General features: G+C 39.9%; 1 protein-coding gene and 1 long non-coding RNA gene across 8 annotated transcripts in view; one reads left to right on the top strand and one right to left on the bottom strand.

The window, feature by feature from the left end:
- The window catches only part of LOC123282456 (uncharacterized), a 94,568-nt gene that overhangs the window by 9,531 nt on the left and 70,902 nt on the right, over window positions 1-14,135 (bottom strand). The gene's annotated exons all lie outside the window — the stretch shown is intronic.
- TUBGCP5 (tubulin gamma complex component 5) overlaps window positions 1-14,135 on the top strand; it is a 48,118-nt gene that overhangs the window by 20,682 nt on the left and 13,301 nt on the right. For all 7 annotated transcript variants that reach the window (XR_011498085.1, XR_011498084.1, XR_011498082.1 and 4 more), the window contains exons 11-15: window positions 1,429-1,631; window positions 9,818-9,933; window positions 11,380-11,648; window positions 12,848-13,046; window positions 13,692-13,880. Coding sequence is in view for 4 of the 7 variants with exons in the window: in XM_070497131.1 (XP_070353232.1) it covers window positions 1,429-1,631; window positions 9,818-9,933; window positions 11,380-11,648; window positions 12,848-13,046; window positions 13,692-13,880 (976 nt within the window). In the remaining 3 variants the exon portion in view is untranslated. The remainder of the gene's footprint in view (window positions 1-1,428; window positions 1,632-9,817; window positions 9,934-11,379; window positions 11,649-12,847; window positions 13,047-13,691; window positions 13,881-14,135) is intronic.

Raw genomic sequence — 14,135 nt, 5'->3', positions numbered from 1 at the left:
AGGTTATTAATTGATATAATGTTTGAAAATTACATGGCAAATAAGTAATTCTCATGACTACATTCATTTTTTTAAATTATTTTAAATTTGTGTTTTCAAGCCATTCATATCTCTAAAAATCCAAAAAGTACAGAAAGATGTACAGTGAAAATTCTTCCTGCCACACCAGTTCCCCAGCCCAAAGGCAACCAAGTAGTCAGTTTCTTCTGCATCCTTCCAGAGATAAATTAGACATGTACAAGCAATGCGTATTCACATATGCATGCCTAGTAGTCTATTCACTACTCTCTTCAAATTGTTTTCTAATTTAAATTTTGAGGATTATACCATACATGTATATAAAGAGCCACCTCATTCTTTTTTACAAGTTGGTGTTTTGTTGTATGGATATATCGTAGACCAGTCTCATTTTGATGGACATTTAGGTTGTTTCTGATCTTTTGCTGTTGCCAACAGAGCTGTGCATGTAATTGTACGTGTAGGGTGCAAGTTAACCTATCACGTAAATTCTTAAGAGTGGAGTTGCTAGGTCAAAGAGCATGCAATGACATGTGATTTTGATAAATATTGCCACATTGTTCTCCACAGAGGTGCAGATAAATGACTTTACATCTTGCTAGGATGTAAACAGGTATATGAAGACCTGTTTCCTCACACTCTTGCCCACAGTGTGTTATCAAACTTTGTGGTCTTCACCAATATGACAAATGTAAAATGGTAACCCAGTGTAGGTTTTTTTCTCCCTTGAATTTTATTTACAACTACTGCAAAAATAGTACAGAAAGGTCCCACGTTCCCATCACCCAGCTTCCCCCAATGGTGATACCTTGCGTAATTATAGTATGTTATCAAAACTAGGAAGCTGACATGGGCACAGTACGTTAACTAGTCTGCAGACCTGACATGGGTTTCACCAGTTTTGCAGGTTTGTGGTTTTTGGAAGGAGGGAATAATATCTTTGTGTATAGTTCTGTGACATTTTATCACATGTGTGGATGCATATAACCACCTCCACGTTCAGGATTCAGAGCTGTGCCATCCTGTTGAAGGAACTGGCTCTTGCCGCCTCTTTTTAATCCCCACCCCCACTAAAACAGTCACCCACTGACTCTGTTTTTTATTTGCCCATGTAGTTTTAATTTGCGTTCTTTTATTATGAGGTTGAGTGTCTTTCTATGTGTTTAAGAATCACTTATATTTCTTTTTTTTGTGAACTGTCAGTTCCTTTATAAATTATTTTTCTGCTGAGTTGTCCCTTCTTTCTTTAGGGACTTCTTTCTTTAGGGAAATTAGTTCCTTGTGATATGGGATTAAAACCTACCACCCTCCAGTTTGCTGTGCCTTTCCATAAGTGGCTTAGCATTTATATCACATTTTGAGTGCGAGTATTTTTCCTTGCTAATGAGTTTGATTTCTTGATATTTGCAGATACAACAATAACTCTTGCAATAGTGGTAGACAAGTTGTCACCCCGACTCGCTCAGCTCAAGGTTCTGCACAAAGTGTTTAGTACTGGAGTAGCAGAAGTTCCACCTGACACTCGGAATGTTGTTCGGGCATCTCACCTGCTCAACACGCTGTACAAGGCCATTCTTGAATATGACAATGTTGGAGAAGCCTCTGAGCAAACCGTATGTGGGACCCTTGTCTAGTCTAAAATATGTGACTCTGTTCTGCTCAGCCAAAAGAGTGGTGGAAAGCCGGTCATAGCTCTTTGTAAAAGTGATGCTTAAATCATGGTGTATCAGGCAGTTGTTCAGAGTTTTTAAATTAGCTTCTAAATTCGAGACTGCAGGAAACTGGTTTTTCAGCTATGATTTCCAAGATCACAAGAAGGATAAGGTAAGGACAAAGCAAAACGTAAAAGCAAGGTGTGAAAAATACCTGGCTGAGGGGCTGGTAGTGGTTAAGTTCATGTACTCTGCTCCCGTTGCCTGGGGTTCGCTGATTTGGATCCCAGGCACAAACCTGCACACCACTTATCAAGCCATGCTGTGACAGGTGTCTCACATATAAAATAGAGGAATATGGGCACAGATGTTAGCTCAGGGTCAGTCTTCCTCAGCGAAAAAGAGGATTGGCAGTGGATGTTAGCTCAGGGCTAATCTTCCTCAAAAAATAAATAAATGAAAGTACCTTGCTGACTTATATAGATATTTGCAATAACCCTTTCTTAAATAAAAATACAAATCTATTATATGAGGTGTCTAGAGTAGTGAAATTTATAGAAACAGAAAGTAGAATGGTAGTTACCAGGGATGGGGTGGCAGGGAGAAAAGAAAAGGGGAGACGTTTAATATGTACAGAGTTTCAGATTTGCAGCATGAAAATGTTCTGGAGGTCTGTTTTCACAGCAATGTGAATACACTTAACACTACTAAGCTGTACACTTAAAAATGGTTTAGATAGTATATTTTATACTATGTATTTTTTTTTTTGTTAAGATTATCATCGTTTACAACCTTGTGAAATTTCAGTTGTACATTATTGTTAGTCATGTTGTGGGTATACCACTTCACTCTTTGTACCCTCCTCCCACCCTCCCCTTTCCCCTGGTAACCACCGATCAGTTTTCCTTGTCTATATGTTAACTTCCACCTATGAGTGGAGTCATACAGAGTTCGTCTTTCTCTGTCTGGCTTATTTTGCTTAACATAATACCCTCAAGGTCCATCCATGTTGATGTGAATGGGATGATTTTGTCCTTTTTTATGGCTGAGTAGTATTCCATTGTGTATACATACCATATCATCTTAACCAGTCGTCAGGTGCTGAGCACTTGGGTTAGTTCCACATCTTGGCTATTGTAAATAATGCTGCGATGAACATAGGGGTGCATGGGACTCTTGGAATTGCTGATTTCAAGTTCTTTGGATAGATACCCAGTAGTGGGATGCCTGGGTCATGAGGTATTTCTATTTTTAACTTTTTGAGAAATCTCCATACTGTTTTCCATAGTGGCTGCACCAGTTTACGTTCCCACCAACAGTGTATGAGAGTTCCTTTTTCTCCACAACCTCTCCAACATTTGTCACTCTTGGTTTTGGATATTTTTGCCATTCTAACAGGTGTAAGGTGATATCTTAGTGTAGTTTTGATTTGCATTTCCCTGATGATTAGTGATGATGAGCATCTTTTCATGTGTCTATTGGCCATCCATATATCTTCTTTGGAGAAATGTCTGTTCATGTCCACTGCCCATTTTTTGATCAGGTTGTTTGATTTTTTGTTGTTGAGCTGTGTGAGTTCTTTATACATTATGGAGATTAACCCTTTGTCAGATAAGTAACTTGTAAATATTTTTTCCCAATTAGTGGGCTGTTTTTTTGTTTCAATCCTGTTTTCCCTTGTGTTGAAGAAGCTCTTTAGTCTGATGAAGTCCCATTTGTTTATTCTTTCTATTGTTTTCCTCATCTGAGGAGTTATGGTGTCCGAAAAGATTCTTTTGAAACTGATGTCAAAGAGTGTACTGCCTGTATTCTCTTCTAGAAGACTTATTGTTTCAGGCCTAATCTGGGTCTTTGATCCATTTTGAGTTTATTTTTGTGAATGGTGAAAAAGAATGGTCAATTTTCATTCTGTTACATGTGGCTGTCCAGTTTTCCCAGCACCATTTGTTGAAGAGACTTTCTTTTCTCCATTGTAGGCCCTCAGCTCCTTTGTCGAAGATTAGCTGTCCATAAATGTGTGGTTTTATTCCTGGGCTTTCAATTCTGTTCCACTGATCTTCGCACCTGTTTTTGTACCAGTACCATGCTGTTTTGATTACTGTAGCCTTGTAGTATGTTTTGAAGTCAGGGATTGTGATGCCTCCGGCTTTGTTCTTCTTCCTCAGGATTGTTTTAGCAATTCGGGGACTTTTGTTGCCCCATATGAATTTTAGGATTCTTTGTTCAATTTCTGTAAAGAATGTCATTGGGATTCTGATTGGGATAGCGCTGAATCTGTAGATTGCTTTAGGTAGAATGGACATTTTAACTATGTTTATTCTTCCAATCCATGTGCATGGAATGTCTTTCCATCTCTTTATGTCATCATCAATTTCTTTCAAGAAAGTCTGGTAGTTTTCATTGTATAGATCTTTCACTTCCTTGGTTAAATTTATCCCAAGGTATTTTATTCTTTTCATTGCGATTGTGAATGGGATTGAGTTCTTGAGTTCTTTTTCTGTTAGTTCACTGTTAGCGTATAGAAATGCTACTGATTTATGTACGTTGATTTTATACCCTGCAACTTTGCTGTAGCTGTTGATTGTTTCTAATAGTTTTCCTATGGATTCTTTGGGGTTTTCTATATATAACATCATGTCGTCTGCAAGCAGTGAGAGTTTTACTTCTTCATTGCCTATTTGGATCCCTTTTATTTCTTTTCCCTGCCGAATTGTTCTGGCCAACACCTGCAGTACTATGTTGAATAGGAGTGGTGAAAGTGGGCACCTTCATCTTGTTTTTGTTCTCAGAGGGATGGCTTTCAGTTTTTGTCCATTGAGTATGATGTTGGCTGTGGGTTTGTCATATATGGCCTTTATTATGTTGAGGTACTTTCCTTCTATACCCATTTTATTGAGGGTTTTTATCATAAATGGATGTTGGATCTTGTCGAATGCTTTCTCTGCATCTATTGAGATGTTCATGTGGTTTTTGTTTCTCATTTTGTTAATGTAGTGAATCACGTTGATTGACTTGCAGGTGTTGAACCATCCCTGTGTCCCTGGTATAAATCCCACTTGATCATGGTGTATAATCTTTTGGATGTATTGCTGTATTCGGTTTGCCAGAATTTTGTTGAGGATTTTGGCATCTATGTTCATCAGTGATATCGGCCTGTAGTTTTCCTGCTTTGTGTTGTCCTTGTCAGGTTTGGGGATCAGAGTGACGTTGGCTTCATAGAATGTGTTAGGGAGTGCTCCATCTTCCTCAATTTTCTGGAATAGTTTGAGAAGGATAGGTGTTAAATCTTCTTTGAATGTTTGCTAGAATTCTCCAGAGAAGCCGTCTGGTCCTGGACTCTTATATTTGGGGAGGTTTTTGATTACTGTTTCTATTTCTTTACTTGTGATTGGTCTATTCAGATTTTCTATTTCTTCCTGATTCAGTTTGGGGAGGTTGTAAGAGTCTAGGAATTTATCCATTTCTTCTAGGTTGTTCAATTTGTTGGCATATAGTTTTTCATAGTATTCTGTTATGATCTCTTGTGTTTCTTTGGTATCCGTTGTGATTTCTCCTCTCTCATTCCTAATTTTATTTATTTGAGACTTCTCTTTTTTTCTTAGTGAGTCTGGCTAAGGGTTTGTCAATTTTGCTAATTTTTTTGAAGAGCCAACTCTTTGTTTCATTGATCCTTTCTACTGTCTTTTTTGTTTCAATATCATTTATTTTTGCTCTAATTTTTATTATTTCCCTCCTTCTACTGACTTTGGGCTTTGTTTGTTCTTCTTTCTCTAATTCTGTTAGGTGTCGTTTGAGGTTGCTTATGTGAGATTTTTCTTGTTTATTGAGGTGAGCCTGTATTGCAATGAATTTCCCTCTTAGGACTGCTTTTACTGCGTCCCAAATGAGTTGGTATGGCGTGTTTTCATTTTCATTTGTCTCTGGATAATATTTGATTTCTTCTTTAATTTCTTCAATAATCCATTGTTTGTTCAGTAGCATGTTGTTTAGTCTCCACATTTTTTCCGCTTTCCCAGCTTTATTCTTGTAGTTGATTTCTAGTTTCAGAGCATTATGATCAGAAAAGATGCTTGATATTATTTCAACCCTCTTAGATTTATTGATGCTTTCTTTGTTTCCCAAGATATGGTCTGTCCTTGAGAATGTTCTGTGTGCACTTGAGAAAAGTGTTCTATATATATCTATTAAGTCCATCTGGTCTAGTTTTTCATTTAATTCTATAATTTCCTTGTTGATTTTCCGTCTGGATGATCTATCCATTGGTGTTAATGGGGTGTTGAGGTCCCTTACTATTATTGTATTGTTGTTAATGTCTCCTTTTAGTTCTGTTAAGAGTTGCTTTACAAATTTTGGTGCTCCTGTGTTGGGTGTGTATATATTTATAAGTGTTATGTCGTCTTGGTGGAGTGTCTCTTTTATCATTATATACTGTCCCCCTTTGTCTTTCTTTATCTGTTTTGCTTTGAAGTCTACTTTGTCTGATATTAGTATAGCGACACCTGCTTTCTTTTGTTCCTTATTAGCTTGGAGTATTGTCTTCCATCCCTTCACTCTGAGTCTGTGTTTGTCTTTGAGGCTAAGTTGTGTTTCCTGGAGGTAGCATATTGGTGGGTCTTGTTCTTTGATCCATCCTGCCACTCTGTGTCTTTTGATTGGAGAGTTCAGTCCATTTACATTTAGAGTGATTGTTGAAATGTGGGGGCCTACCGCTGCCATTTTATCTCTTGTTTTCCGGTTCTCTTGCATTTCCTTTGTTTCTCGTCCCATGATTTTTGGATTACTAATTCAGGTATGTAAATTTCTGTATTGGGTTTCTTCTTCTTTGTAATTTGTGTCTTTATTCTTGTTATTTGTTTAGTGGTTACCAGGTGGTTTGTATAAAACATCTCATAGATGAGATAGTCCATTGTCTGATAGCCTCTTATTTCTTTGAATTAAAATGTTCCATCCCTTTTCTCTTGCCCTTGTAGGTTGTTATTGTCAGATTTCTTTTTCCTCTTCTTTCTTGTGTTGTGAGTTTGTGGTTAAAATGACAGGGTTATATTTATTCTTGGTGTTTCCCTTCCTTTTATCTTTAATGTTTTATTTAACTTTTGCTAACCTGTTCTGATGGAGAGCTGCTACTTTCTGTTATTATCCTTCTACTTATCTCCTTTGCTCTTGGTTTTGTAACCCCTTTCGTTTTTTTGATTTTTCAGGTATGAGGGTTTTCCTGAGCATTTCTTGAAGAGGAGGTTTTGTGCCAATGAACTCCCTTAACTTTTGTTTACCCGGGAAAGTTTTTATTTCTCCATCATATTTGAAGGATATTTTCACTGGGTAGAGTATTCTTGGCTGCAGGTTTTTGTCCTTCAGAGTTTTGAATATATCATTCCACTCTCTTCTAGCCTGTAAAGTTTCTGTTGAGAAATCTGCTGATAGCCTTATGGGGGTTCCTTTGTAGGTTATTTTCTTCTGCCTGACTGCCCTTAGTATTTTCTCTTTGTCGTTGACTTTTGCTAGCTTCACTACTATATGCCTTGGGGTTAGTTTTCTTGCATTGATAAAGTTTGGAGATCTCTTGGCTTCTGTTACATGAAGTTCCATCTCTCTCCCCAGGTTTGGGAAGTTCTCAGCCATTATTTCTTTGAACAGGCTTTCTGCCCCCTTCTCCTTCTCTTCTCCCTCTGGTATACCTATAATCCTTATGTTGCATCTCCTAATTGAGTCGGATGATTCTCGGAGAGTTTCTTCATTTCTTTTTAGTCTTAGTTCCCTCTCCTCCTCTGCCTGCAGCATTTCTATATTCCCATCCTCCAAATTGCTAATTCTGTCCTCCATATTATCGGCCCTACTGTTCAGACAGTCCAGATTTTTCTTAATCTCCTCCACTGTGTTCTTCATTTCCATATTTCTGTTTGGTTATTCTTTATAGTATCAAACTCTTTTGTGACATAGCTCCTGAACTCGTTGAATTGTCTATCTGTATTTTCTTTTAACTCATTCAGTTTTTTAATAATGGCTGTTTTGAAGTCATCGTCATTTAGGTTATATATTTCATTGTCTTTGGGATTGTTTTCTGGGTATTTGTCATTTTCCTTCTGTTCTGGAGATTTAATATATTTTTTTCATACTTCTTGATGGTGTAGATTTGTGCCTCTGCATAGAGAGAGAGTTTAGTTACTGCTTCCACTTGTTTCTACTGGTGTGGCAGGGGAGCAGCTGTTTAGACTGCACTGACCAGGAACCCTATCATCTGTTGCTAACTGGACCTGGGCCCCTCCTCGTAGTCACAGTGGTCCTGTGGGGTCCCTCTTCAGCTGTGGGGGCAGTCACAAGGGGGCTTCATACTGCTGGTGCCTACTGTTGCAGACCACCGAGACGTGCTCCCTCCTTAGGGTCTGAAGCGGTGTTAGGGGCTTTCCCAGTGGCCGGGAGCAGGATCACCTATATTTGCAGCTCTGTCACTGTCGGAGCCCACAAAATCTCACTTGTTATCATATCACTTATAGGTTACAACAGAGCTATGGGTATCTTCTGCAGTCTGTGGTTAGCTCACCTAGCTATGCTACTTTTGCCCCAGGGCCTTCCAGCCTTGTGATTGCCGGGCAGGACCAGAGTCTGTGAGTCCGGTGGCAGCTGGCTGGCTGCTGCCCTGCCAGGGATTCTCCTCTTTGGGACCCTCCTGGCGTTCTGAATGCTGGGTGGAGCCTCTCCACTAATGGCAAGTAGAGGCTTTCCCTGCTGCCGGAACGGGACCCTGGAGTTTCCCTCTGGGCCGTGGAGGCGGCTGCTAGAACTCCACCTAGCCCCGGTCCTTTCCCAGGAGTTCTCCGGGAGCCTCTTTCCCCATCTGGGGGACAGCCGGAGTCTGTGAGACCGGCTGCAGTGGTGGCTGACGGGCTGCTGCCCCATTGAGGATTCTCCTCTTTGGGAGCCTCCCGGCATTCTGAATGCTGGGCAGGGCCTCTCTGCTAATGGCGAGTAGAGGCTTTCCCTGCTGCTGGAACGGGACCCTGGAGTTTCCCCCCGGGCCGTGGAGCCAGCCACTGGAACTCCACCCAGCCCCAGTCCTCTCCCAGGAGTTCTCCGGGAGCCCCTTTCCCCATCTGGGGGACAGCCAGAGTCTGTGAGACTGGCGGCAGCCGCTGGCGGGCCGCTGCCCCGTTCAGGATTCTCCTCTTCGGGAGCCTCCCAGTATTCTCAATGCTGGGAGGGGCCTCTCCACTAATGGTGAGTATAGGCTTTCCCTGACGCCGCCAGTGTGGGACCCTGGAGTTTCCCCCTGGGCTTAGGTGTAATCAAGGGGGGCTTAGGTAGGGCTGTAGTCACCTGTTTCCACCATCGCTCCTCTGGTGTGCGCACCCTCCTGCCCTTGGTGTGTGGCGATGTTATGGGGGAGTCCGCTGGAAGAAAGCCACTTGCAGGTACTAGGCTGTTCGGGGGTCGGGGGTCTGAGAGTTTTCATCTATCTGCACCTCCTCCCAGGGGGATGTCCATCCGCCTTCCGATGTATAGCAGCACGGGTCTCTCAGGCGTCCTGAGATGCTATATGGATATCCTTTGTTAAGCGATGAATGTCCAATTAGTTGTAGATTCGAAGGGGGAGAGACAAAGAAGACTACTCCTATGCTATGTATTTTTTTACAATTTAAAAAAATAACAACCTAACTAGAGTCTGTAATCTAGGAAGCTTCAGGTTTGTTTGAGTACCTATTTTAGGTGTGTTTCCTAGTTTGTCGTTGTACCTGTTTCTCACTATTTGGATACTACGCTTTAATATAAAGAAGCTTGATTTCTTTCGCCTGTGCGTTTTTTTTTTCCTGTTGGGAGCTACAGTAGAATGAAATCATTTCCTCATTCTTAATGGACACTTTGCTAGTAGCACTATTTAGATAGGGGTAACTATATGAATTTAGACTGCCCAGGGTAGAGCTGTTGTCCATGGTTAACTTTTACTCTCAAGAAGGTCCTGGTATGGACTACAGACAATGTGGTTAGCTCATATTTAGGTGAATTTTTCATAAGGATTTTATAGCACATGTTTTGGATTTTTAATTTATTACTTTGTTCCAGAAAACTCTAAAGGCATTTCAGAAATGTTCAACCCTCATTTTGTCCAGAGATGAGGGATTTCTGAGAATGAACTTTGCGTGATCTCTTCTCAGGTCTCCCTGCTCTTCTCTCTCTGGGTGGAGACAGTGCGGCCCTACCTGCAGACTGTGGATGAGTGGATTGCACACGGGCATCTGTGCGACTGCGCCAGGGAGTTCATCATCCAGAGGTGAGGGCCAGCGACACACAGCACAGGAGACACACTGAGCACTGGTTTTACCCTTTTTTCTCTCATGGGAAAATTGTTCACTTTGAGTAGTTTCAAGTGATACTGAGGGAGAGCAGTTCAAATGACAGAGGTGTGTTGCTACCATACTCAGGTTCTGTTGCATTTTTATAGAAGATGTCATGTACCAGCCAAAAATAGTCTTTTTCCAAGTTTCTTGTCAGTTTACAGCTCTGCATAGCAAATTATATTTCTGAATGATGGTGTGTTTATGGCTGGCTGGTATGGGAAAAGGTGCACTGCTTCCTATAAAATGAATTTAGATGATATCAAATGACTTCAGCTATTCCCATTATAAATTACCAATAAGATAAGAGATATGAAAATAATACAGAATATGCTTCTAATATATTTGTTTCTCCAAATTATTCTTTTTTCCCTTCTTAGTATACTGTATAGTAAAACAAGGAAAAATCTTAATCCACTTATGATTCCTCTTCAGTTAATTGACTGTTCTGAACAGAATCATAGAAACTGCAACACAGAACTGTTGGCACTCTCTTAACTCAGTTTTAAGTTGTGCAGTCTGTTTAGATAGAGGTTTTTATTGAGAGCAATCCATTTAATTCAAGGATAACTTTAAGTCCTTAGAACTCTGGAAAGGTAACCCTGTTTACTCAGTGCTCATATAAATGAGCTGGCCTGTCTTTAACTAAATCTTGCATCTGTCATTATATCCTGTTTCATCTATCTCACATGAGAACTTTTGTAAAAAGGGGATTCTGACTGCTTTTAGAGAGTGATAAGTGACCATCACTTTGTTGTTAAGAATCTTTGTGGGGAGGGCCTGGCCCCATAGCATGGTGGTTAGGTCTGGGGCACTCTGCTTCAGTAGCACAGGTTTCCAAGTTCTAATCCCAGGCACAGACCCACACCAGTCATCAGCTATGCTGTGGCAGTGGCCCACATACAAAATAGAAGAAAATTGGCACAGATGTTAGCTCAGGCCTAGTCTTCCTCAAGCAAAAAAGAGGAAGATTGGCATCAGATGTTGGCTCTAGGCCAATCTTCCTCAGGGGGAAAAAAAAAGAATCTATGTGGTAAAAAGATGTGGAAGTCTGGAGGTTACTTTCACAGGAGACGGCAAATGGATAAACTTTTATTCTATCTCCAAAGAGGAGCAAATTAATCATTTTGTTTAATTCCAATTCGAGAAACTTTCTACTTAGTTAAATTTTATGTATGTCATTCAAAGTATTTATCCACTTTTCTGTGTTAAACTGAAGTCAGATAAAACCCCTGCCCATTTTGCCTGAAGATTGCTTCATTTTACTAATAATTGATATTGCTGTATTTTGGAATGCCTGGACAACATGCCTGAGAAAGAACAGATGTACTGTTGTTTTTAAGAAAAAAGTTAACGTTTAAAATTCTTTTGCATTTCCATAGAAACAAAAATGTTCCAGTAAATCACAGAGACTTTTGGTATGCAACTTACACACTGTACAGTGTATCGGAAAAGACAGAAAATGAAGAAAAAATGAGTGATAATGCCAGTGCAAGTTCTGGCAGTGACCAAGGGCCCTCCAGCAGGCAGCACACCATGGTGTCCTTCCTTAAACCTGTCCTTAAGCAGATCATAATGGCGGGCAAGTCGATGCAGCTGCTGAAGAACCTGCAGTGTGCGGAGAGCACCACATGCCAGGCCACAGCCAGAGGTAGTGGGTCCCTTCCTCATGTGTCTCTCTCAGCATTGGGGCTACTACTCTCTCTTCACTCTTGTCATCCTGAGATGCATCATTATTTTGTAGTTTGAAAATTATCAAAAGCTTTTATTTTCATGGAAATTATCACCATGATCAAATCAGTAGATCATGCTACTCCTGATTGAAAAAAGATTGTCCTCATTGGAAACTTTCATCACTATGTTTGAAAGGCAGTGAGAGTAAGTTCCACATGCATTTTCCTTACTCTTGATTCCTTAGGACCAGTCCTTTAAAAAATAATTCTCTGGCATTTCTTAGTGCAGTACAGCATTTAACTCTTGAGGACCATGAACCCTGGGAGACAGGAATTTGTTGATGAGCAATTCAGACTTGACCGTAGATTTTGAGAAAATCTTGATATAATTTCTGATCTTTTTGTTGCAATTTAAGCAATATGCTTAAAGTTTTATCAACTGACTAAAAAGACTTTAGAGGTATAAATGTGACTTTAGTTATTTTGTTTGTAAATCTCCCTAATGTCATATTAATTATTTTGTATTATTGTATCTACTTTAAATAATATTTTCAGTTTGAGGAATATTTCTTTTTTTTTTTTAAGGTTTATTTTTCTTTTTTCTCCCCAAAGCTCCCCAGTACATAGTTGCATATTTTAGTTGTGGGTCCCTGCAGTGGTGGCATGTGGGATGCCGCCTCAGCATGGCCCAATGAGTGGTGCCTTGTCCACGCCCAGGATCTGAACCTGCAAAACCCTGGGCCGCTGAAGCAGAGCGCACCAACTTAACCACTTGGCCACGGGGCCGGCCCCTGGAATATTTCTTTTTTGACTGAGTAATAAAATTTAATGAGCTTTCCAGGGTCTCTATCAGAAGTGTTTTTTTCCGGTGAAATTATGACTCCTGTTAGTGTGATCATAGTGCTGTTCAGTATGGTGGTAACTTAACTTTCAAGCATCCTGCTTAGGATATTACTCTATTCAGCAAAAAATTAACTTATGCTTTGAGTGTTTAACCATGAACTTTGCACTTGTCTAACAGAGGATGTAAAATGTTTAGCTGTGCTATACTGTAAAGGTAATGAAACAGGGATAGACACTCGTAGGCCAAAGGAAAAAAAACAGGCTATATTAAGATACAATTACTTAATATCATTTAATGTTATTACTTCACCTTACATATTTCTTTATGTTCCAGATGCAGAAAGAAAAAGCTTGTATACCCTCTTTCTGGAATCTGTACAGTCACGTCTTCGACATGGGGAAGAACCCACTGCACAAGTCCTCACTGAGCAGCAGGAGACCAAAGGGAACCTAATTAAGATTCAGTCCATTGCTGAAAGGCATCTGGAACTGGATGACGTTCATGATCCACTGCTGGCAATTAACTTTGCAAGGTGATACACACCTGCTAGATTTTCAATGACTGAAATGGCGGAATCTGTTCAATGTTTAGGAACTATTTATTTCTGCCAAGTAGGGCTTTCCAGTCTTAAAAATAAAAACCTTTGTAGCCTATCCTTCTTGATGAATGGAATACAAGAAGATATTATGTTCACTTATTTCAGATGTATAATTTGTCCTCCTTGTTGTTTATGAAAGTCCACAGACTATCATATGCCCTAGGCCCATGGGAAATGCTTTCACTGGTACAGAAGATGCTCATGAAAATCTAGGTCATAGGTGGGCCTCAGACACACACATTGAGTCAGACCCTTCTTCTGCTTAAAATATGTCTTGACCCTTATGTGCTTTTAGCCCCATAAAATAAGTCATTAGTACCTACACAAAGCCCCATTGCCTTTGGCCATCATTCACTCTCTGTGGCCCTAATGGCTAGAAAGACCTACTCAGTACTTAACACTAAAGCAGAAGTGACTGAACAACTGGTTCACTGAAAGGACAGTTTTGGGGGAATATAGTTTCTGTAATAGTTGGTAATTTTAAGACTAAAGGTAAAAAATGGGACTCTGGAGTTTTGATTTAAGAGAATTCTGTTGAAAGCAGCTCATAAAAAATAGACTCACATTTTTATCTTAAAGGTTGTATTTAGAACAGAGTGACTTTCACGAGAAGTTTGCTGGTGGAGATATATGTGTGGATAGATCATCAGAATCTGTGACGTGCCAGACATTTGAGTTAACGCTGAGATCTTGCCTCTATCCTCATATTGACAAGCAGTATCTAGATTGCTGTGGAAACCTCATGCAAACTCTAAAAAAAGATTACAGGTATAAGGGAGTCGTTTAGCTTTGGAAGTAATCAGTAGTTTATTATACTTTAAGAACTGTTGGAATTATTTTAAAACCTGTATTTCAAGTTAATTTTTATTATAGTAGGAAATGGGTACGCAATAAACAGTTTTCTTTTGAGAGAATCAATTAACCATCAGTGTTTTCCTAACTATGTTGTGGAATTTATTTCTGAGACTCTGTCCCAAAAGAAATAAAGAAAAAGCTTATTGCACAAAAATGCCCATCATAGAG

This window comes from Equus asinus, chromosome 2, assembly GCF_041296235.1.
Source record: "Equus asinus isolate D_3611 breed Donkey chromosome 2, EquAss-T2T_v2, whole genome shotgun sequence".
Taxonomy (NCBI): Eukaryota; Metazoa; Chordata; class Mammalia; order Perissodactyla; family Equidae; genus Equus; species Equus asinus.
This window is presented reverse-complemented; position numbering and strand designations above follow the sequence as displayed.